The following is a 25,000-nucleotide window of genomic DNA, read 5'->3' as shown; positions in this document are numbered from 1 at the left end:
ACAACAACAACCACAACGACAACACCAACAACCACAAGAACAACAGCAACCACAACAACAATAAGAGCAACAACAGCAACCATAACAACAAGAGCAACCACAACAACAACGACCACAACAACAACAACAGCAACAACATTAAGAACCTCAACCAACACCACAACAACAACTAACACCACAACAACAACGACACCAACAACCACGACAATAACAGCAACCACTACGACAACAACAACATCACCAACACCACAACAACAACCACACCAACAACCACAACAATAACAGCAACCACTACGACAACAACAACATCACCAACACCACAACAACAACCACACCGACAACCGAAACAACAACCAAAATGACGACAACCACACCAACAACCGAAACAACAACCAAAATGACAACAACCACACCAATAACCGAAACAACAACCACAACGACAACACCAACAACCACAACAACAATATGAGCAACAACAACAACCACAACAACAGCAACAACAACAAATAACACCACAACAACAACCACAACAACCACACTGTCAACCGAAACAACCACAACAACGACAACAACCACACCGACAACTGAAACAACAACAACCACAACGACAACACCAACAACCACAAGAACAACAGCAACCACAACAACAATAAGAGCAACAACAGCAACCATAACAACAAGAGCAACCACAACAACAACGACCACAACAACAACAACAGCAACAACATTAAGAACCTCAACCAACACCACAACAACAACTAACACCACAACAACAACGACACCAACAACCACAACAATAACAGCAACCACTACGACAACAACAACATCACCAACACCACAACAACAACCACACCAACAACCACAACAATAACAGCAACCACTACGACAACAACAACATCACCAACACCACAACAACAACCACACCGACAACCGAAACAACAACCAAAATGACGACAACCACACCAACAACCGAAACAACAACCAAAATGACAACAACCACACCAATAACCGAAACAACAACCACAACGACAACACCAACAACCACAACAACAATATGAGCAACAACAACAACCACAACAACAGCAACAACAACAAATAACACCACAACAACAACCACAACAACCACACTGTCAACCGAAACAACCACAACAACGACAACAACCACACCGACAACTGAAACAACAACAACCACAACGACAACACCAACAACCACAAGAACAACAGCAACCACAACAACAATAAGAGCAACAACAGCAACCATAACAACAAGAGTAACCACAACAACAACGACCACAACAACAACAGCAACAACATTAAGAACCTCAACCAACACCACAACAACAACTAACACCACAACAACAACGACACCAACAACCACAACAATAACAGCAACCACTACGACAACAACAACATCACCAACACCACAACAACAACCACACCAACAACCACAACAATAACAGCAACCACTACGACAACAACAACATCACCAACACCACAACAACAACCACACCGACAACCGAAACAACAACCAAAATGACGACAACCACACCAACAACCGAAACAACAACCAAAATGACAACAACCACACCAATAACCGAAACAACAACCACAACGACAACACCAACAACCACAACAACAAGAGCAACAACAACAACCACCACAATGACAACCATAACCAACACCACAACATCCACAACAACAGCAACCACAACGACAACAAGTAACACCACAACAACAACAATCACAACAACAACCAACACCATAACAACAACCACAACCACAACAACGACAACCACACCAACAACCGAAACACCAACAACAACAAGAGCAACAACAACCACAATAACAAACTCAACCAACACCACAACAACAACCACAACCACAACAGCAACCACGACAACAAGTAACACCACAACAACAACCACAACAACAAGAACAGCCAACACCACAAAAACAACCACAACAACAACCACAACCACAACCACACCAACAATCGAAACACCAACAACAACAACAACAACAGCAAATACAACAACAACAACTACTACTACTATTACTACTACTACTAGCAGGCCACCTTCTCGGAGCTGCAGAGTGTTCAGATACAGCGGACTCTGCAGGACGTTGCAGCGTCCAGACTCCTCCTCTCTGGTCAACAGCAGCAGGTCGCTGTAGATCAACACCGTCACCTGGAACACACACACACACACACACACACACACACACACACAGACACACACACACACACACACACACACGTGCGCACACACACACACAGTCCCTTGTCTCTCAATCTGATGGTGTTCTGAGCACAGCCGCTGGATGCGGTGGTCTACAGCGTGCGGAGGTTGTACCTTGGCAGGTAGCAGGTCAGACTGGTGTAAAACCATTTCCTCGGACATCAGCAGGGTTCTGTCAGGACTGCAGAGATCCAGAGGCTGTCAACAACAACAACAACAAGTAAACAACCTAAAACATGGAGGAAGATAAACAACATTACTGTCACACAGCAGTGGACCCTTCAACCACAGAACCACTGCTTGTTCTGAGTGTTGTTCTGAACCTGACCCAGGTCTCATGTGGCTCTGAGGGAGTTCTCTCTGGTTCCCTGAGCTCGGTTCTGGAACCCTGGCTGTTACTGAGCCTCTGGTTTTCACTGCTGGGTTCTCAGGTGGAACCAGACCTGGTTCGACTCCGGTCGACCCGGCAGCAGAACCCAGAGCCACTGAAAACACAACTTTTGGAAAATGACTCCCAAGCTGGAACTTTTTGGAAACGCTCAGGCGCCGTCTCCATGGAAACAGGGAGCCTGCTGCTGATGCTGCTTCGGGTGTGGTCGCTATGGAGCCGGGCTTCAGCCTGGCGGAGGCCGGGTTCTCGGTGTCTGACCTGGACAAAGACGGGAAAGATGAGCGTCTTGGGGGCCGGGGGGGCGTAGGTCCCGTAGGTCCCGTAGGTTCCGTAGGAGCAGGCCAGGTGCGACTGGACCATGGTGCAGTTCTGGTAGTTATTCAGGTTCCCAGGTGGAACGGAGGCGGCGGTGGGAAGAGTGGAGGTCCGGCCTGGGAGCGGGCGCCGGGACGCCGTCGGCAGGGTGTCGTGGACCAGGTGCTGCCCCCTGCTGGGGTGAGTCTGGTACAGGCGACCTGCAGAACAAAGGACCCTCAGAACCTTCGACCCAGAACCTCAGGATGGCGTCAGGGGAGTCGGGAGCCGTACCGATGGTTCCATTTCCACCTCCATAGACCGGCGGCAGGACCTGCAACGGAACCACAGAACCAGAATCAGGACCAGGAGCAGGGCCAGAAGCAGGAGGACTCCAGAACCCGAGCCCTCCAGAGGAGCTGGACTCCGGAACTCGGCCTCCAGGAGAGATCCTTCCAGAACCTTCCAGGTCCTCTCAGGTCCCGAGGGACGCTGGGGACATGGAGTCCCAGTGGACCATGTTCTCTTTTTTTCTTCTTCTGTTTAACCCGTTCTGTCCAGCAGAGGGCAGCAGGACCATGGTTCTGCTGCTGGAAGGTTCCAGACTGACTCTTCAAGAGGAGGTTCTAGATATAAAGTTTCTCTGGAAGAAACAGTTTCTTTATTTTACTGGTTCTGAATCCTGGAGCTGACAGGAGGAGAGAGAGACAGGAAGAGACAGGAAGAGACAGGAAGAGACAGGAAGAGACAGGAAGAGACAGACAGAGTGTAGAGAAGGAAAAGATAAAGGTTCCTCGTCCTCCAGAACCAGAACAGAGACCAGAACCTCCTCTGGACTGTAGCTGGAGAACACAGCTGGTAGTGAAGCTGAGGACCCAGGTGTCAAATTACAGAGAAGGGCATCAGGAGAGACCTGATCCAGAGAGTCTTCAGTCCAACGGCCCACAAAACAACAAGGGGCCTGGTCATGACCTCTGACCTCTGAGAAGACCAGAAGTAGACTCCGCCCACCGGTCCAGAAGGGGCGGAGGAAGGACCTGGTTGGGACCCCAGGGGGCCAAGACCAGCAGGCCCTGCCCCCCCGGGCACCAGACACCCGGATTCAGGACCCAAGAGCCCGAGAGCCGACCCCCCTCTCAGGCAGAACCGGGCCCCCGCCCCAGACCAGCGCCCCCCACAGCCACAGCCACTTCCCCTGAGAGCCGGGGTGTCAAAACCCCCGAAGCCCTCCTGACCCCCCAGTTCACACCCACACGGGGGCGCATCCGGGAAGTTCACAGCTGAATGCTATTGGTCGGTTCCCTGAGGCGGTGTAGGCCCCGCCCCCTCCACTCACCTGTCCTCCGGGATGGACGGGAGACAGGATCAGGTAGTTGTCTCCGTTGGACGCCGTGACTCGTGTCCCTTTCAGAGTGGCAGCCTGAGCAGAGAAGTCCTCCTCCTGCTCCGCTGGGTCCTCCTCCGGCTCCTCCCTGCGGTCCCCCCACAGAGAACCCAGACCCCCCAGGCCAGCCCACGCCCCCCCGCCGGGACTCCAGCGGCGGCCATGTTTGCTGTGAGCTGGGTGGGACAGAAGCTTCCTGCTGGTCGCCTGGGCACAGAGTTCCGTGTTAGCATGATGCTAAGTGTGTGTGTGTGTGTGTGTGTGTGTGTGTGTGCAGGAACAGGCACGATGAGGTCGTTACCCGTTTGTCTTCCAGTGGGCGGAGCCAAGCGTCAGCGTCAGACCCGGGTTCAGGCAGTCCTCTCCAGACCACCAGGACAATCTGAGACGGACAGCTCCTGAGAGACAGGGGACGCTCATGAAGGGGCGGGGCTACACATTAAGGGGCGGGGCTACGGGGGGGAGGCATAAAGCCTCATTACCACCGTTTCCAGAGAAAACAGAAACAGAAGAAACATCGAAAACAAGGAAGTTTTTCCTTTGAATGAAGAAACCAGAGAGAAAAACAGCCTTCAGGAGAACAGGGACGCTGGTTTGGACAGAGACGTCTCAGGAAAAGGTTGCCATGGAAACAGCACAGGGGGAGGGGTTACCTGATGGCATGGGCGAGGTCGGCACACTTCCAGGTTTCTACCGGGACGCCGTTGAGCTGCAGGATGGAGTCTCCCTGGAGGAGTCCGGACCGGTGGGCCGGACCGCCTACAAACCAGACAGCCAATCAGGGGAGGCCGGAGGAGACCGGCAGGGACCCGGGAGGACGTCTCTTACCAGCGTCCACCGCCTGGACTCTCACCGGACAGTCGGAGCAGATGGTGAAGCCAAAGCCGTCGTTTCCTCGAACGACGCTCACCTGAGAACCACAAGCAGACCAATCAGGATCCACCTGAGACCTGCCAAGACCCAAGACCGAGGAGGACCAGACTCCTCCCTCAAAGGACAGACTCCTCCCCTTCAGAACAGACTCTTCCCCTCCAGGACAAACTCTTCCCCTCCAGGACAAACTCCTCCCCTTCAGGACAGACTCCTCCCCTCCAGGACAGACTCCACCCCTTCAGGACAGACTCCTCCCTCCAGGACAGACTCCACCCCTTCAGGACAGACTCCTCCCTCCAGGACAGACTCCTCCCCTCCAGGACAGACTCCTCCCCTTCAGGACAGACTCCTCCCCTTCAGGACAGACTCCTCCCTCCAGGACAGACTCCACCCCTTCAGGACAGACTCCTCCCCTCCAGGACAGACTCCACCCCTCCAGGACAGACTCTTCCCTCCAGGACAGACTCCACCCCTTCAGGACAGACTCCTCCTTCCAGGACAGACTCCTCCCTCCAGGACAGACTCCTCCTTCCAGGACAGACTCCTCCCCTTCAGGACAGACTCCTCCCCTCCAGGACAGACTCCACCCCTTCAGGACAGACTCCTCCTTCCAGGACAGACTCCTCCCCTTCAGGACAGACTCCTCCCTCCAGGACAGACTCCTCCCCTTCAGGACAGACTCCTCCCCTTCAGGACAGACTCCTCCATCCAGGACAGACTCCTCCCCTTCAGGACAGACTCCTCCCCTTCAGGACAGACTCCTCCCCTTCAGGACAGACTCCTCCCCTTCAGGACAGACTCCTCCCTCCAGGACAGACTCCTCCCTCCAGGACAGACTCCTCCCTCCAAGACAGATTCCTCCTTCCAGGACAGACTCCACCCCTTCAGGACAGACTCCTCCCCTCCAGGACAGACTCCACCCCTTCAGGACAAACTCTTCCCCTCCAGGACAGACTCCTCCCCTCCAGGACAGACTCCTCCCCTTCAGGACAGACTCCTCCCCTTCAGGACAGACTCCTCCCTCCAGGACAGACTCCACCCCTTCAGGACAGACTCCTCCCCTCCAGGACAGACTCCACCCCTTCAGGACAGACTCCTCCCCTTCAGAACAGACTCTTCCCCTCCAGGACAAACTCTTCCCCTCCAGGACAGACTCCTCCCCTGGAGGACAGACTCCTCCCCTTCAGGACAGACTCCTCCCCTTCAGGACAGACTCCTCCCTCCAGGACAGACTCCACCCCTTCAGGACAGACTCCTCCCCTCCAGGACAGACTCCACCCCTTCAGGACAGACTCCTCCTTCCAGGACAGACTCCTCCCTCCAGGACAGACTCCTCCTTCCAGGACAGACTCCTCCCCTCCAGGACAGACTCCACCCCTTCAGGACAGACTCCTCCTTCCAGGACAGACTCCTCCCTCCAGGACAGACTCCTCCTTCCAGAACAGACTCCTCCCCTCCAGGACAAACTCTTCCCCTCCAGGACAGACTCCTCCCCTGGAGGACAGACTCCTCCCCTTCAGGACAGACTCCTCCCCTTCAGGACAGACTCCTCCCTCCAGGACAGACTCCACCCCTTCAGGACAGACTCCTCCCCTCCAGGACAGACTCCACCCCTTCAGGACAGACTCCTCCTTCCAGGACAGACTCCTCCCTCCAGGACAGACTCCTCCTTCCAGGACAGACTCCTCCCCTTCAGGACAGACTCCTCCCCTTCAGGACAGACTCCTCCCTCCAGGACAGACTCCACCCCTTCAGGACAGACTCCTCCTTCCAGGACAGACTCCTCCTTCCAGGACAGACTCCTCCCTCCAAGACAGATTCCTCCTTCCAGGACAGACTCCTCCCTCCAGGACAGACTCCTCCCTCCAGGACAGACTCCACCCCTTCAGGACAGACTCCTCCCCTCCAGGACAGACTCCACCCCTTCAGGACAGACTCCTCCTTCCAGGACAGACTCCTCCCTCCAGGACAGACTCCTCCTTCCAGGACAGACTCCTCCCCTTCAGGACAGACTCCTCCCCTTCAGGACAGACTCCTCCCTCCAGGACAGACTCCTCCCTCCAGGACAGACTCCTCCTTCCAGGACAGACTCCTCCCTCCAGGACAGACTCCTCCTTCCAGGACAGACTCCTCCTTCCAGGACAGACTCCTCCCTCCAAGACAGATTCCTCCTTCCAGGACAGACTCCTCCCCTCCAGGACAGACTCCACCCCTTCAGGACAGACTCCTCCCCTCCAGGACAGACTCCACCCCTTCAGGACAGACTCCTCCTTCCAGGACAGACTCCTCCCTCCAGGACAGACTCCTCCTTCCAGGACAGACTCTTCCCTCCAAGACAGACTCCTCCCCTTCAGGACAGACTCCTCCCCTCCAGGACAGACTCCTCCTTCCAGGACAGACTCTTCCCTCCAAGACAGACTCCTCCCCTTCAGGACAGACTCCTCCCCTTCAGGACAGACTCCTCCCCTTCAGGACAGACTCCTCCTTCCAGGACAGACTCCTCCCTCCAGGACAGACTCTTCCCTCCAGGACAGACTCCTCCCCTTCAGGACAGACTCCTCCCTCCAGGACAGACTCCTCCCTCCAGGACAGACTCCTCCCTCCAGGACAGACTCCTCCCTCCAGGACAGACTCCTCCCCTCTTTCACACCACATTTATACAATGTTTCAAATTAAAACACAAAACTGAGAATCTGTCTCTGTGTGGACAGAGGACAGTCTGTTACTTGTCCTGCTCCTTGTCCTGGTCCTGGTCCTGGTGGAGGGTGGAGTGGTTCACTCCTCTGAACCCAGACCGTCTCTCGCAGTGTGGAGGGGCATGGCCTGCAGGGGGCGCTGGTGGGACCAGGTCTGGGTCTCAGTGTCTGGTCTCCCAGCTGTTTCCATGACTGAGCAAACAGCAGCCGGGAGACGGAAAGGTCAGCCGGGCCGGTCCACAAAGGCCCGGGTCCTGGGTCCCGGTCTGACTGACGGCTTCATTAAACCTCAGGACTCCGGTCCCGGGGGGGGGGGGGGGCGGGGGGACCGGCACACAGCCCCCCCCCCCCCCCCCCCCCCCCCCCCCCCCCCCCCCCCCCCCCCCGCTGGGAACCAGGTCAGAGCAAGACCACAACCAGAGAGAGGGACAGGCTTGGTCCACACAGATCCACATCACCCAGAAGTGGTCCACACAAACACACATGCACGCGCGAACACAAACACACACACACGCACGCGCGCGCTCACATGCGCACACACACACACACACACACACACACACACACACACACACACACACACACACACACACACACACACACACACTGGATTAAACATGAGCATGAAACATTGATGGACCTGATGGACACACACACGGGAAACTGTGTCGCAGTGACATCACATCCGTCAGCCAATCAGACGGGCCGACAGCTGATCCACAGCAGGTCTGACCCAGATCCACCAGGATCCACCAGGATCCAGCAGGACCTGGGTTTAGTGCAAGGTCTGGACCAGGATCCAGACCGGCGGCGGCTCTGACCTGAGGAAGGTTCTGTCCGATGCAGAACCGGCACAGGCGGTGGATGGTGTGCATGACGGCACGCTGGGTTGTGGGTTCAAATCCTGCACATCAGCTGAACCATCAGGTCCTGCTGCAGACCTGAACCTGCACAAGGTCCCCAGAGAGCTTCAAATCCAGAACCAAGACCAGAACAAGGAGCTTATCTGTCAAACCAGCACCACAACTAGTCCTGGACCGAGCAGGCTGGTCCAGATTCAGATCCAGGTCCACATTCAATGGTCCAGGTCCAGGTCCAGATTCAATAGTCCAGGTCCAGGTCCAGATTCAATAGTCCAGATCCAGGTCCAGATTCAATAGCCCAGGTCCTGGACCGCTCCAGGTCCAGGTCTGTGCTCAGTGGTAGACTGGTGGAGGACTGGACGATTGTGGGAACCAGCAGAGAGAAGAATAGCAGGAAACACACACACACACACACACACCACACACACACACACCACACACACACACACACACACACACACACACACACACACACAAAAACACAGGAAGTGTGATAAGACACACACTTCCTGAACAACACACACACACACACACACACACACACACACACACACACACACACACACACACACACACACACACACACAAACACACACACACACACACACCAGGTGAGCCCTGCACTCCAGAGTGTCAGGTCCTCGGTAAACCAGTTCAGACCGGTCCACTCTGGCTTCATCCAGTCCAGAACCGGCCTCAGACCATCAGTTGTGGCCCCAAGTCTGTTCCTGGTCCTAAACAAGCCCTGACCTAACCCGAAACTAGCCCTAAACTAGCTGTAAACTAACCATAACCCAACCTAAACTAATCTAAACCAAAACCTCACCTAAACTAACGTTCACCCTACCTAAACTAACCTTGACCCTACCTAAACTGACCTTAACCCAACCTAAACCCAAACCCAACCTAAACTAACCCAACCCAAATTAACCCAGACCCACGTAAACTAATCCAAACCCACCCAACCTAAACTAACCCAGACCAACCTAAACTAACCCAGACCAACCCAAACCCAACCTAAACTAACCCAAACCTAAACTAACCTTAACCATATCTAAACTAACCTAAACTAACTCAAACCCAAACCTAAACTAACCTAAACTCAACCTAAACTAACCCAGACCCACCTAAACTAACCAAAACCCAACCTAAACTAATCCAGACCAACCTAAACTAACCCAGAAAAACCTAAACTAACCTTAAACTTATCTGAACTAACCTTAGCCCAACCTAAACTAACCAAAACCCAACCTAAACTAACCCAGACCAACCCAAACCCAACCTAAACTAACCCAAACCAAACCTAAACAAACCAAAACCCAACTTAAACTAACCCAGACAAACCCAAACTAACCCAGACCAACCTAAACTAACCCCAACACAACCTAAACTAACCCAGGCAAACCTAAACTAACCCAGACCAACTTAAACTAACCCAAACCCAACCTAAACTAACCAAGACCAACCTGAACCCTCTTCTTTTGCGTCTTGTGTTTGTTAGCGTTGTTCTTCCATCACGTCTTTTTTCACCTTAAGAGAGAAGATTTCCCAGGTGACCTGAGTCTCATCCAGCTGGTTAGCCTAACCATGGCTAACTCTAACCAGGTTAGCCGTGAACCTACTGGTTCCACCTGGAACAGGACCAGGGTTGAGATTTTTAACCCCCCTGGTCCCGGAGAGCCCAGAGTTCTAATCCCAACCGGAACAAACCCCAAAGAGCTTCAACTGCTCAAAAATCTGGTTTTCCTCTGGGGTTACACCGCTTTCAGGGGTTACACCAACAGTGACACCGGCTAAACTGGTCCAGAACCAGTTTGAACCAGTCCAAAGCCATTTAGACCGGTTCAGAACCGGTTTAAACCAGTCCAGAGCCATTTAGACTGGTCCAGAACCAGTTTAAACTGGTGCAACTATCATTTTCAATTGAGTTACAAAAGTGATACACTTCAACAACAACAGGAACTTTAGTTGTGTTACAGTGTTAGGTGTCTAGTGTCCTACATCTGTGTCTGTTGTGCTGTAGTGTGTGCTGTGTTTTGTTGTGTTACTGTGATGTGTTGTATTATAGTGTTTAGTGATGTATTACAGGGTTGTGTTATGGCTTTCTGTCAGGGTGTGGTGTTGCGTTACAGTGTTGTGTTACAGTGTGTGTCATGTCACGGTGTTGTGTTACAGTGTGTGTTGTGTTACAGTGTTGTGTTATGGTGTTGTGTTGCGGTGCTGTGTTACGGTGTTGTCTTACAGTGTTGTGTCACGGTGTTGTGTCACAGTGTTGTGTTGCGGTGTTGTGTCACAGCGTTGTGTCACAGTGTTGCATTGCGGTGTTGTGGCACAGCGTTGTGTCACAGTGTTGTGTTGCGGTGTTGTGTTTTGTTACAGTGTTGTGTTGCAGTGTTGTGTCACGGTGTTGTGCTGCAGTGTTGTGTCACGGTGTTGTGCTGCAGTGTTGTGTCACGGTGTTGTGCTGCGGTGTTTGCGGTGTTGTGTTTTGTTAGTGTTGTGTCACGGTGTTGTGTTGCGGTGTTGTGTCACGTGTTGTGCTGCGGTGTTGTGTTTTGTTACAGTGTTGTGTTGTGGTGTTGTGTCACAGTGTTGTGGTGTGGTGTTGTGTCACAGTGTTGTGTCACGGTGTTGTGCTGCAGTGTTGTTTCACAGTGTTGTGGTGCAGTGTTGTGTTTTGTTGCAGCGTTGTGTCACGGTGTTGTGCTGCGGTGTGTTTTGTTAAAGTGTTGTGTCACGGTGTTGTGCTGCGGTGTTGTGTCACAGTGTTGTGCTGCGGTGTTGTGTTGCGGTGTTGTGTCACGGTGTTGTGTTGCGGTGTTGTGTCACAGTGTTGTGTTGCGGTGTTGTGTCACGGTGTTGTGTTGCAGTGTTGTGTCACGGTGTTGTGTTGCGGTGTTGTGTCACGGTGTTGTGTTGCGGTGTTGTGTCACGGTGTTGTGTTGCGGTGTTGTGTCACGGTGTTGTGTTGCGGTGTTGTGTCACGGTGTTGTGTGTTCTGTGGGTCCAGAGCAGCAGCTTCACTCTATAATTCATCGTGTGTGAATCTTTGATGAGTTCAAAGAAATGAAGAAAATCTCGAGAAGCTTTCAAATGTGTGTATGTGTGTGTGTGTGTGTGTGTGTGTGTGTGTGTGTGTGTGTGTGTGTGCTCACCGTCATGTGGCTGCTGGGCAACAGAGCGGCCAGGTAGCTGCTGAAGTCCGCCGAGTTTCTGAGTGTGGAGGAGGAGGTGATGGAGGAGGTGATGGAGGAGGTGATGGAGGAGGTGATGGAGGAGGAGGTGATGGAGGAGGAGGAGGTGGAGACCTGGTTCAGGTCTGGCTCAGTAACAGAGTCCGGGGTTTTCCTGCGTTCTGCTGCAAGCAAATAACCAGCGTCATCATCATCAGCATCTTCATCATCCCAGGACCACATGGTGCTCCTCCAGAACATCTCCACCCAGACCAGGACCCCACAGAACCAGGAAGAACCAGGACCCCACAGAACCAGGAAGAACCAGGACCCCACAGAACCAGGAAGAACCAGGACCCCACAGAACCAGGAAGAACCAGGGACTGAACCACACCAAGACCAAACTAAAAACCGGACGAGGAAGGCACTGGACCAGAACCCCAAAAAGTAAAGACCAAAACAAAGCAGACCAGACTAAACTGGACCAAGACCGGAGCCAGAATCAAAACCAGACCAGGTCTAGTGAGTCTATCAGGAAGACGACTTGAGTTAGTCTTCAGTCCTGGACTCGCTCAGTAAGTTCCACAGGTCTCCACAGGTCCTCGGGGCCCTTTAGAGTTCTTCAGGGTTCTTTAGAGTTCTTCAGAGAACCGGTGGTTCCAGACCTGCAGGAACAGGTCCAGCTCTCAAACACACAGGAGACGGAACGGCGGGTCCTGCTCGCTCTGCCCGGGACGAACGAGTGTCACAGGGAGGGGAGGGAGAGAGAGAGAGAGAGAGAGAGAGAGAGAGAGAGAGAGAGAGAGAGAGAGAGAGAGAGAGAGAGAGAGAGAGAGAGAGAGAGAGAGGAGAGAGAGAGAGAGAGAGAGAGAGAGAGAGGAGAGAGAGAGAGGGAGAGAGGGTGAGAGAGCGAGGGGGCAGAGTGAGGTAGAGAAACAGTCACATGATTGTGGGGCTGCTTCCCGTCTCCATGGTAACCATGTCGGCCCCCTGCAGGGACAGAGTCACTTTGATCTATAGGTGGTGTTGCTCTTCACCGTTTCCCCACAGACCATGACCTCCGGGTGACAGTCAGGACCAGGACCATGGACCGGGGCCAGGACCAGGACCAGGATCAGGACCATGGACGAGGACCAAAGACCAGGACCAGGACCAGGACCATGGACGAGGACCAAAGACCAGGACCAGGACCAGGACCATGGACCAGGACCAGGACCATGGACTAGGACCATGGACCAGGACCAGGACCAGGACCATGGACTAGGACCAGGACCAGGACCACGGACCAGGAACAGAACCAAAGACCAGGAAGAAAACCAAAGACCAAGACCAGATCCAAGGACGGGAAGACTGGGACCAGAGACGAGGAAACCAGAAGCCTAGCCAGGGCAGGATTAGAACTGTAAACCAGCACTAGAACCAGAACGTGAGACCGGACCCCCCCAGAGCGAGACCAGACCCGCCAGAGACCAGAGGTCACCAGAGGTCACCAGTGACCAGCTGAGCAAACGGAGGCGGCCTCACCTTCTGCCTTCTGCTCTCTGATTGGTCCGCTCCTCTGTGATGTCACTCTCAGATGTTTGCTCCGCCCATAATCCGGCCTGAGCAGGTAGAACCAGCTGGACCGCTGCCAACGAGAGAGGGAGACCCAGAGAACCTCAGAGACCCAGAGAACCTCAGAGACCCAGAGAACCTCAGAGAACCTCAGAGACCCAGAGAACCTCAGAGAACCTCAGAGACCCAGAGAACCTCAGAGACCCAGAGAACCTCAGAGAACCTCAGAGACCCAGAGAACCTCAGAGACCCAGAGAACCTCAGAGACCCAGAGAACCTCAGAGACCCAGAGAACCTCAGAGACCCAGAGAACCTCAGAGACCCAGAGAACCTCAGAGACCCAGAGAACCTCAGAGACCCAGAGAACCTCAGAGACCCAGAGAACCTCAGAGAACCGGACCTCAATCCAGAGCTCAGGTTAATCCAGAGTTAAACAAGACGTTAAACCAGAGGTAAACTTAATCTCGAGTTAATTCAGTTTATCCAGAGTTAATCCAGAGTTAATCCAGAGTTAATCCAGAATTTATCCAGTGTTAAACCAGAGTTGAAGCTGTAGTGCGTAACTTTGACTGTCTGAACGTCCGTGTTAGCCAGGCCGCTGCTCGTGGAGATGAAGCCGATCGGCTCCTCTAACACCCCGCGGGATTTTTCAATATATATAATTCTTGCTTTGCGTGTCGACCGGCGACATTCCCGCGCTGGCGCGCAGGAAATGACGCGTTTTACGTCACAACAAGAAGGGAGGGGGAGGACGCGCGGAGGGTCTCATAGCAACAGGCGGACCAGGACGCCACATGGCAGAGAATCCAAAGAAACGGACGAGAAACAGTCCTGAAGTGGATCTACCACCAAAACAAGCCTGGACGGTCGGCAGAAGGACTGCTGGCCAAGAAGGACAGTGACCGACGGAGAAAAAAAAAGAAAACAATAATTTCCTCTTCGGAAGAGTCCATCTTTTTTTCACCAGCTGTCCTTATTCACACAGAATAAAAACCGTTTCCAGCGGTGATTCGCGCTGTGGAAACGCGACTCACCGTGGCAGGTTGGGGGAGGGGGGGGGGGGGGGCACCTGGGCGTTCGTCATGTGGAAGCGCCGCTTTATTGTTGTAAGAACGCAGAATTCCACTAGAGGGCGACCGACGTTACGCACTACAGCTTTGATCCAGAGGCGGGGTTAACTCACCGCACAGGAGACCAGGGAGCCGACCCCGAAGCTCATGCAGCCAATCAGCTGTCGGCACCTGAGACAGACAGAGATGGACAAGACTGAGGCTCCGCCCCCATTTGGAAATGATCACCAGTAATCTGATTACATGTTCATTTCCTGAGAAAGACTCAGAGTGATGCGTTCACTGACCTGCTGTCACATGACCTGCTGAAGACAGAAACCTGCAACCTGCTGCGGAGCAACTCGTCACTGACACACCTGGAGACACACACACACACACACACACACACACACACACACACACAGACAGACAGACAGACAGACAGACAGACAGACAGACAGACAGACAGACAGACAGACAGACAGACAGACAGACAGACAGACAGACAGACAGACAGACAGACAGACAGACAGACAGACAGACAGACAGACAGACACACACACACACACACACACACACACACACACACACAGACACAGACACAGACACAGACACAGACACACACACGCACACACACACACACACACACACACACACACACACACACAGACACACACACACACACACACACACACACACACACACACACAGACACACACACACACACACACACACACGCCGCGCTGTCAGTGCCGTCTGCCTGAACGCCCTCAGTGACGCTGTTGTGGTGAAGCTGTTCTCACAGGGTGAATGTCTCCTGGTACTTCGGGCGCCTGTTGTTCCGGATCGTCTGTGTTCTCATGGCTTTCTTCTGAAGGTCAGAGGTCACCACCAACTGAGGACACACACACAGAGCAGCAGGAGTCAAACCAGACAACCACCGACAGGTTACACCACCGTCACACCGCGTCACACTGTCACACACACGTTACACTGTCACACCATCACACTGCCACACCATCACACCATCACACTGCCACACCGTCACACTGTCACACCGTCACAGGGTCACACGTACACACCGTCACTCACACTGTCACACCGCCACATTGTCACACACACGTCACACTGTCTCTCACACCACCACACCATTACACCGACACACTGTCACACCATGTCACATTGTTACACAATCACTCACACTGTCATACCACCACACCATCACACCGTCATACCACCACACGTCACACCGTCATACCACCACACCGTCACACCGTCCTACCGTCACACCATCACTGTCACACTGTCACTCAAACGTCACACCATCACACTGTCACCTTCACGTAGGAGTCACATGACCTGTCGCAGTGTCTCATCAGACTTCGGGCCTCGTGGACTGAAAGACATGAAGCAGCCGTCAGTCTGAACAACAACGGAACTGAACCCTAACCCCGGCCAGTCACCGACCAATAATCAACACCTGATCAATAACATGTCAATAATTCATTGTCGATCAAAGAAGGGAATCAATCAGTCATCCATGATTTATCAATAACGAATCAATAAGTCAATAATTAATCAATAAAACTCCGATTAATCAAAAACTGCTGCAAGTTAAAACAAATATTTCATTACAGAAACGCAATCATGAATAAATAATCAATAAATTACAGCCACTGCTTCATAAACTCAATCATTTCAATAACTTTAATGAGATCATTACTGACTGATCAATAACTCAGCTGATCAATAAATCAGCTGATCAATAACTGAACTGATCAATAACTCAGCTGATCAATAACTCAGCTGATCAATAACTCAGCTGATCAATAACTGAACTGATCAATAACTCAGCTGATCAATAACTGAACTGATCAATAACTCAGCTGATCAATAACTGAACTGATCAATAACTCAGCTGATCAATAACTCCTCTGCTCATCAGGAACAAGCAGAGTAAACGTCTATTAATCCCTCATTGATCCAGAACCCTCGGTCCATGACGCTGCGCTCTGATTGGCTGCTGCTGACCGTGAATGACGAGTCGTCCCGCCTCCGGACTGATTGACAGCCGCAGCTGGCCTGTGGGGGCAGACATGAGAACCTTATGCACTCAGCCAATGGTGGGGTCAATAGGTCAACAGATCAATACCTCTTCCTCTGACCACCGACGGCTGGATCTTCCTCCTCCTCCTCCTGGTTCTGGTCCCTGGCGGACCCTCCTGTCCTGCTGAACTCCTCCTGGTTCTGGTCCCTGGCGGACCCTCCTGTCCTGCTGAACTCCTCCTGGTTCTGGTCCCTGGCGGACCCTCCTGTCCTGCTGAACTCCTCCTGGTTCTGGTCCCTGAAGACAGACCTGAACCTGGACCTTGAGTTGATGTGGATCTGACCTGGAACCAGAGCCCAGAGATGAGAAGCAGGACCGAAACCAGAATCCAGCCCAGAGAGCAGCTCTGGAACCAACCTGCTGGGACTGGACCCAGTTGTGGGTCCTGGTCTGAGTCAAACTTTGGGGCCCGGTTTGGGCCAAGTTCTGGGTTCTCCTGATCAGGGCCGTTCTGACGTCTGACTTGGAGAACCGGATCTGTTCCCCAGACCTGAAATCACAACTGGCTGCTGCCACAGACTCATCTGTGGTCCCGGTCTGGGTCCCGGTCTGGGTCCCGGTCTGGGTCCCGGTCTGGGTCCCGGTCTGGGTCCTGGTCTGGGTCCTGGTTTTTGAGGACCTGTCAGGAGGAGACATGTGGTCAGATGAGGAGGTCCAAAGATCAACCTGATCCAGATGGGGGACCTCACCGTCTCCTCTGGTCTAGATCTGGGTCCTGGTCTGGGTCCTGGTCTGGGTCCTGGTTCTCCTTCAGGTCCTCCAGTCTCCTCTTCCTCCTCCTGTCCTGCTGGGTCTCCTGGTGCAGCGGGAGGACAACTCCGCCACGGGGCCTACACACACACACACACACACACACACACACACACACACACACACACACACACACACACACACACACACACACACACACACACGCTCTCAGAGGCGTTTCAGGACGGCGGTGAGAGGACGTGTTTCCGCCCGGCGCCGCCGCTGGACAGCGAGGCCCCGCTGGTCTTCTCGGAGCCTTTCGGCCTCTGAAACTTCCAGATACCTTCCGCTTGTGTTCCTCGTCTTGCCAGGAGCACAACCTGGTCCGGGGGGGGGGGGGGGGGCACGGAGGATCCAAAGAACACAAAATCAACCGTCACATCTCCAACGGAGAACCCTGAACCCAGACCAGGAGGGCCAGGGCGCAGACCTGAACGGAGAACCCTGAACCCAGACCAGGAGGGCCGGGGCGCAGACCTGAACGGAGAACCCTGAACCCAGACCAGGAGGGCCGGGGCGCAGACCTGAACGGAGAACCCTGAACCCAGACCAGGAGGGCCGGGGCGCAGACCTGAACGGAGAACCCTGAACCCAGACCAGGAGGGCCGGGGCGCAGACCTGAACGGAGAACCCTGAACCCAGACCAGGAGGGCCAGGGCGCAGACCTGAACGGAGAACCCTGAACCCAGACCAGGAGGGCCGGGGCGCAGACCTGGAAGGCGGAACGGCAGCAGCGATCCTCAGAGCGGCGGAATTACTGACCGAAGAAATGGATGCTCACTGAAACCAGCTCCGAAGGCATTCTGGGAAATAAAGAAGACCTTACGGTTCCCAAAAACCGAGTGTGTGAGCTACAACAAGAAAACTCTGCTGGAGGAAGTGTGTGACGAGGCTGGCTGGACTCCGAGGAGGCGGCGAAGACAGACGCCGTCCCGCCGGAGGTCCCGCTCTCCGAGGAGCGCCTGAGAGGACCGGAGGAACCGTCCACCGCCTGGCGGAAAGCAAACTGCCGCTAATCCACCGGATCGGCGCCCAGTTCGCCATGAGACGATCCCAGACGACGTGCGGGAGAGATCCGAGGCCGCCGGCGTCTGCAGCGGGATGCACGGCCGCCCCAAACGAGACCGAGACGCTGGTGTAAGGTTGTATATGGACCCCCATAGAATATGGACCCCCCCTATGGAAAATGGACCCCCCTCCAAATTTAGGGAATGGTAAATGTATTTATTATTTTTGGAATGTATAATGAAAACAAAACAACATTTAAAAAAAACATATTCATTCAGGTATACAACCAGTATTACACATAGTTAAAAATGTAACAAGATCACGGATATTATTATGATGAAATTCCACACTGAATGGCAAATTACAAAGGAAAAAATAAGAAGAAAGAGCTGGATGTCCTCATCCCAGGCCTGCTGCTCGCTGACGTGCTTTACAACGGCACTGCAGAGCCTCTGGTTGACCTGCTCAGCCTGGCCGTTGGACTGCGGGTGGTCGGCGGTCGTCCTGCGGCGGTCGTCTTGCGGCGGTCGTCTCGAGACGTCTGCAGAGCTCTCCGGTGACACAGCTGCAGAACTGTCGGCCCTGGTCTGTGATGAGGACTGACGTTGGAGTAGCAGCAGATCAACTTCACCAAGACCTTGTTGGGTCTGGCCTCCGCTTCAGGCCACTGGGAGGCAGTCGGTTATCACAGCGATATACCGGTGACCGCTGGCCGATGGGGGAGGGGTCCAACCAGGTCCGTCTGAAACTGATCCCCCTCTCCCCCTGCAGCTAGCGGGTCGACCCGTGTCTGCGGCCCGCTAACTATCGCCTTCTGACGCCTTTCCCACCGCCTGCAGACCCGCGTCTCACCTCCTGCTGGCGAGCCGCGTCGCTGCGTTTTCCCGCACTGAGGGTGTCCCACGTTGATGACATCATCAGCGCGACGGAGCAAAACGAAAGTAAACAATGCAGCGGAAAACAGTCCCTGTTACCTGGAGACGGATCTCCTCCTCCCCACGGATCAGGGGAAACTCTCTGGTCTCGCTGTCCTGCCGCTGCTGGGTCGTGTTGACGGAGGAAATCTCACGCTGTGTCCAGAAACAACAACTAGCGCGCTAACGTAGCCGCGCTGCGTCGACGTCATCATGTAAGTTCCCGGATGTGTCCCTCCCACTAAAAGCCGGTAGAAAGCTGACCCGGGAATTTACCGGGTCGATTGCAGGGTGACCGACCCGGGTCGAAATCCCGGGTCAGACCTTTTCCCACTGCCACGACTTAGCGGGTTTAAACGGGTCTTTTGGCCAGTGGGACAGGGCTAAGAGTGAAGCTGGCGTCTGGAGGAGCGACGGGCTGGAGGACTGCAGGGACCAGGCGAAGATGGTTGCTGCACTGACAGTCATCACAGGAAGCTGTATGACAAAAAGAAGAATAGCTATAATACACAACAACAACTACATATATTAACATAGAAAAAGGACCCGGGGACTTTAAAACATTATAAAATGCCAGGGGGGTGCATATCCTATGCCATAGAACAAGGATCCATCTGCAGTTACTACACAAGTTGACATATTTAACACGTGGATCCATAAATAAGTATAAAACTCTTACCGATAAAGTTTGCGATGTCGTCGTACTGAGCGCCAGAAGCAGCGGCTCCTGATGAGGGACGTGGTCTTGTTGACCCCCTGGTGACCTGCTGTAGGGGCAACATGGAGGATGGCCTCCTTCTCCGTAACCCTGACGACGCCAAGGTGCTCCTTGCTTCGGGTGAACGTAGTGAAGAGTGCCATCCAGTAGTACATACTTGTTGACCTTCTTTTTGAACTTTTTGACCTCATTGAAATTAAGAATGACTTATTTTGGGGCAGCTTCAGCTGCTGTCACATGACGGGTCTTTGTCATTCAGAGTGTTATATTTTAAAAGTTCATACAAGAGCTAGTATCTGCCACAATAAAGACATTTTGTTTTCAAAATATTGTTTTGTCTCTATTATATGTGTGTATAATTCAAAACTTAAAAAAAAAAAAGAATTAATTCCCTAAATTTGGAGGGGGGGTCCATTTTCCATAGGGGGGGTCCATATTCCGCTGCAGAATCTGGACCCCGGGTCCATTTTCCATACCACACCGGCCGAGATGCGGCCCCGGGTTCCAGCGGCTCGGGGAGGAGGCAGCCGTCCTCAGAGGAGGTTCTGCCGCGACTGACGACCGCCGAGCGGAACCCGCCGGACCGACGTGACGGCTGAGGAGCCGCTGCGGGACCGGGAGCGTGTTCCTGGTTTTGCTTCAAAGGGCTGATTGATGAGGACCAAACCGCCGTCGCTCCTGCACAGCTTCATCTTTTTCTTTCCTTTTTTTCTCTGCTTTTCGAAGCAAAATACTGTTTTCCTTTTTATCTTTGAATGCAAGAGAATTAAAAGACGATGTGAAGCACAAAGCTATTTTTTCGTTTTGTAAAGAACAGAGGGCTGACCTTTACTCTCTGCGAGAAACTCATTCGTCTACTGAAGACACTACTTTGTGGAAACAGCGATGGAGACGTATTCTCCTCAGCCTCGGAGCTTCACTCTGCTGGAGTTCTGATTCTGCTGCACAGGCTTCCTGGTAATGTTCTGGATCACAACACTGACTTCGAACATTGGGTTCTGGTTGTATTTGAATTTAATGATGTGAAATATATTCTACTAGCGGTGTATGGGTACAACAAGCGAGAACAAAACAAGACATTTTATAATAACATTTCAAAGCAAATAGACGAGCAGAAAACCTCCTACAGGACTGACCAGGCCGGTACCGGAGGAGACTTTAATCTCGCCCCTGATCTACGGCGAGACAGAAATCTTGCAAAAGGTCCGTGCCACAACGATGAAGAAATTATATCTGAGTCATCTACGAAAAATAATCTAGTTGATTACTGGTGACTGAGCAATCCAGCTGTGAGACGATGTACTTGGTTCAACGCATCCAGCAGTCTGAGCTCTGGAACAAGGACGGATGGCGTCAGTCAGCCTTCTGAATGGAGGACTGGATCTCTGCATCGCCTCTAATGGATCATTGTGCCTTTTCTGTGACGTTAACTCTGTCAAAGCAAGACAGTTTTCGTCATCCGACATGGAAATTTAATGATAACCTTTTGGAAAATTCTGCAGTGAAGTCAAACAGTCGTAGAAGTGACAGCTATGGAATCATCACAGTCAGGAAAATGGGAATGGTTTAAATTCAGGGTGCAACACAGCAGGAAAGACCAGTAAACGAATACCAAATACTCTAAAGCACAAATTGTCTGAAATTGTAAATGGCATAAATATTTTAAACTGCAAATCTGACTTATCAGAGGATGAATCTGTCCGACTAAATCACCTTCAATCTGAACTTGATATCAGGTATGGAGAAAAAGCGAACGGAGCATTAATCCGTTCCAGAGCGCGCTGGATGGAAGACAAGGAAAAATTCTTCATTTTTCTTCAATCTGGAGAAACAGCGGCAAATGAAAAGGAGAATTCAAAGAATCCAAGCCAGTGGAGGATCAAGAGACAGTAGATAAAGAGATTCACACCTTCTACCAGAAACTCGACACTTCATGTTTTCACCAGAGAGCTGCTCTGACCTCATGGGAAACTCAAATACTCTCAAAACCATTTTGATGAAAACCTTCACAAAAACATGGAAGAAGAATTAGGAATTGAAGATTTTGATAAAGCAAAAAGCAACGGGCCACTGGGGAAATCCCCGGGAGGAGACGGTCTCTCTGTGGAGTTCTATACTTCTTTTTGGCAAGACATTAGAAATCTCCTGGACTCTGCCTCGATGGAAAGTTTCTCTGAACAGAGTCTCTCCCCGACCGTGACATCTGGGCCTCTCACGGTAATCCCCAAACCTCACAGAGACAAGCTGGTTTTGGACAACGGGCGTCCGATAACTCTTCTTTGCAGTGACTATAAAGTTTTGGCTCGTGTCTGCTGCCAGACTGAACGGTGCTTCGCCGCTGTGAATGGATGAATGTCAGTCAGCTTTGTTAAAGGCGCAGTCTCCACCGTCACGTCGGATCAGTACTCGACATGCTGGGCGACAGTGAATTCGCTCCTTCAGAAGTTCTGTGCGTTTCCTGGACTTCTATAAAGCGTCTGACACCACTGAACATCCCTTCTTATTTCAGACTTTAAATTCATGGGTTTTGGAAAGAGGTTCTGTGAAATTATTAAGATGTTTTATTTTGATATTTCTAGTCAGCCCGGTTCAAAGTTTCAGGTGGAATCCGCCAAGCCCCCCCATACCCCCAAACAGCGACCGATGGTGATTAAAAGTGACGCAATAAAGGAATTACGATACTGGACACAGAATTTAAGATCAGTCAGTTTGCTGATGACACGGCCATTTTTTTGGAAGAAAGTCCCTGGTCAGCAGAGCTCTGGATCATATTCACATCTTCTCTAAAGCATCTGGACTTTCCCTTCATGTCAGTGTGTGAGCTGCTCCCCGTCCATTCATGCACAGATGAAGACATTTCTTCCATTAAAGTTCAAACGGAGGTGAAGTATTTGGGAATTACAGTGTAAAAATGTGATAAGAAGAGACGATAACGACATTGTTAAAGGAGCAGGAGAAATGAAAGAATCACTGAGTGGCGGAGACCCGACGGTTCCTGGAAGAGAACTTTTGTCAAAAACAGACGTTCTTTCTAAACTGGTCTACCATGTCATTCACTCGACATCTCAAACTGCAAACTCCGTTATCTTTAACTTCATCTGGAGGAATAAAACGCATTATATTAAAAAATCTCAGTTGGTGAAAGACTATAAAAACGGCGGCATAAAAGCTTCAGACTCTGAGTCACTGGTTGGAACGTTGAAGATCAAATGGTTAAAACTGTGTTTCACATCCGGACTCCCTGTGGCTCCACATCCCAACGTCTCCTCTAAAGAACTGGAGGCTTGAGTTTCTCTTGAAATGTGATTCGATGTGAACAAACCGATCAAACTGTCTGATTTCTACAAACAAATGTTGCTTTTCTGGAAAACGATATTTCCCCTCAATGTTTCACCACAGGGGTCCTCGCTCTGGAACAACAGAGCAGGAGCAACAAACAGGAAGTCCCTACTGAAAGAGACATGGCAGACGGCCGGCGCTTCCTCACCCATTTGTTGGATGAGGGAGGACAGCAGTCCCACCCCCATTAATACACCAGATCCAGAACACCGGATCCAGAACACCGGATCCAGAACACCAGATCCAGAACAGCTGATCCAGAACACCAGATCCAGAACAGCTGATCCAGAACACCGGATCCAGAACACCAGATCCAGAACAGCTGATCCAGAACACCAGATCCAGAACAGCTGATCCAGAGCACCAGATCCAGAACACCAGATCCATAACAGCTGATCCAGAACAGCTGATCCAGAACACCAGATCCATAACAGCTGATCCAGAACACCAGATCCAGAACAGCTGATCCACAACACTGGATCCAGAAGACCGGATCCAGAACAACGGATCCAGAACAGCTGATCCAGAACAGCGGATCCAGAACACCAGATCCAGAACACCGGATCCAGAACACCAGATCCAGAACACCGGATCCAGAACAGCTGATCCAGAACAGCTGATCCAGAACACCAGATCCAGAACACCGGATCCAGAACAGCTGATCCAGAACAGCTGATCCAGAACACCAGATCCAGAACACCGGATCCAGAACACCGGATCCAGAACACCAGATCCAGAACACCGGATCCAGAACAGCTGATCCAGAACAGCTGATCCAGAACACCAGATCCAGAACACCAGATCCAGAACAGCTGATCCAGAACACCAGATCCAGAACAGCTGATCCAGAACACCAGATCCAGAACAGCTGATCCACAACACCGGATCCAGAACAGCTGATCCAGAACAACGGATCCCGAACAGCTGATCCAGAACAGCGGATCCAGAACAGCTGATCCAGAACAGCTGATCCAGAACAGCTGATCCAGAACACCAGATCCAGAACAGCTGATCCAGAACACCGGATCCAGAACACCAGATCCAGAACAGCTGATCCAGAACACCGGATCCAGAACAGCTGATCCAGAACAGCTGATCCAGAACACCAGATCCAGAACAGCTGATCCACAACATCGGATCCAGAACAGCTGATCCAGAACAGCGGATCCAGAACAGCGGATCCAGAACACCAGATCCAGAACACCAGATTCAGAACAGCGGATCCAGAACAGCTGATCCAGAACACCAGATCCAGAACACCAGATTCAGAACAGCGGATCCAGAACAGCGGATCCAGAACAGCGTACAGTTCTCCAGGGTGTTCCTGCTCTGCCGGAGCTTCGGTCCGAGGATGGAAACTAAGATCAAGTGGATTCCACAACAGATTTATAAAGAGATTTAAATCAGTCCTGCTCTGTGGAGGCAGACCCGTCCACAGCTCTGACCTGGAACCTCGGTCAGAGCTGGAAGAAGCTCAGCAGAGCTTTATGAAGTGTTGGATTCCCCCAGAGGTGAAGGAAGCTCACTTTAAACTCATCACCGGATCTACTGGGTGGAGGATTCTGAAGAAACAGATTTAGCTTTGAAGCTGATCCTGAGCTTTCTGTGAGGAAACCAGATGAATCTTTAGAGCGTCCGTTCCTGTCC

General features: G+C 52.2%; 2 protein-coding genes across 3 annotated transcripts in view; both read right to left on the bottom strand.

Moving 5' to 3' along the window:
• LOC115398145 (regulator of G-protein signaling 3-like) overlaps nucleotides 1–12,129 on the bottom strand; it is a 17,361-nt gene extending 5,232 nt beyond the window's left edge. Inside the window, exons 1-9 of one of the 2 annotated variants that reach the window (XM_030104796.1) lie at nucleotides 11,897–12,129; nucleotides 5,138–5,219; nucleotides 4,963–5,068; nucleotides 4,611–4,707; nucleotides 4,262–4,516; nucleotides 3,220–3,259; nucleotides 2,890–3,146; nucleotides 2,355–2,438; nucleotides 2,078–2,189 (exon numbers count right to left, since the gene is read on the bottom strand). In XM_030104796.1, the coding sequence (XP_029960656.1) occupies nucleotides 2,078–2,189; nucleotides 2,355–2,438; nucleotides 2,890–3,146; nucleotides 3,220–3,259; nucleotides 4,262–4,516; nucleotides 4,611–4,707; nucleotides 4,963–5,068; nucleotides 5,138–5,219; nucleotides 11,897–11,902 (1,039 nt within the window). In that variant the 5' untranslated portion in view covers nucleotides 11,903–12,129. Of the gene's footprint in view, nucleotides 1–2,077; nucleotides 2,190–2,354; nucleotides 2,439–2,889; nucleotides 3,147–3,219; nucleotides 3,260–4,261; nucleotides 4,517–4,610; nucleotides 4,708–4,962; nucleotides 5,069–5,137; nucleotides 5,220–8,699; nucleotides 9,079–11,896 lie in introns of those variants that run through there. The other variant, XM_030104795.1, reaches the window with a different exon arrangement.
• LOC115398146 (regulator of G-protein signaling 3-like) lies at nucleotides 11,978–16,721 on the bottom strand. Its single transcript, XM_030104797.1, has 7 exons — nucleotides 16,670–16,721; nucleotides 16,549–16,599; nucleotides 15,855–15,913; nucleotides 15,321–15,412; nucleotides 14,826–14,894; nucleotides 14,652–14,709; nucleotides 11,978–12,099 (listed from the first exon to the last, which is right to left on the bottom strand). The coding sequence occupies exons 3-7, from the start codon at nucleotides 15,891–15,893 to the stop codon at nucleotides 12,055–12,057; spliced, it is 303 nt and encodes a 100-aa protein (XP_029960657.1). The 5' UTR covers nucleotides 15,894–15,913; nucleotides 16,549–16,599; nucleotides 16,670–16,721; the 3' UTR covers nucleotides 11,978–12,054.
• Nucleotides 16,722–25,000: the final 8,279 nt, after the last annotated feature.

The sequence above is a fragment of the Salarias fasciatus genome, chromosome 12 (genome assembly GCF_902148845.1).
Source record: "Salarias fasciatus chromosome 12, fSalaFa1.1, whole genome shotgun sequence".
Lineage (NCBI taxonomy): Eukaryota > Metazoa > Chordata > Actinopteri > Blenniiformes > Blenniidae > Salarias > Salarias fasciatus.
This window is presented reverse-complemented; position numbering and strand designations above follow the sequence as displayed.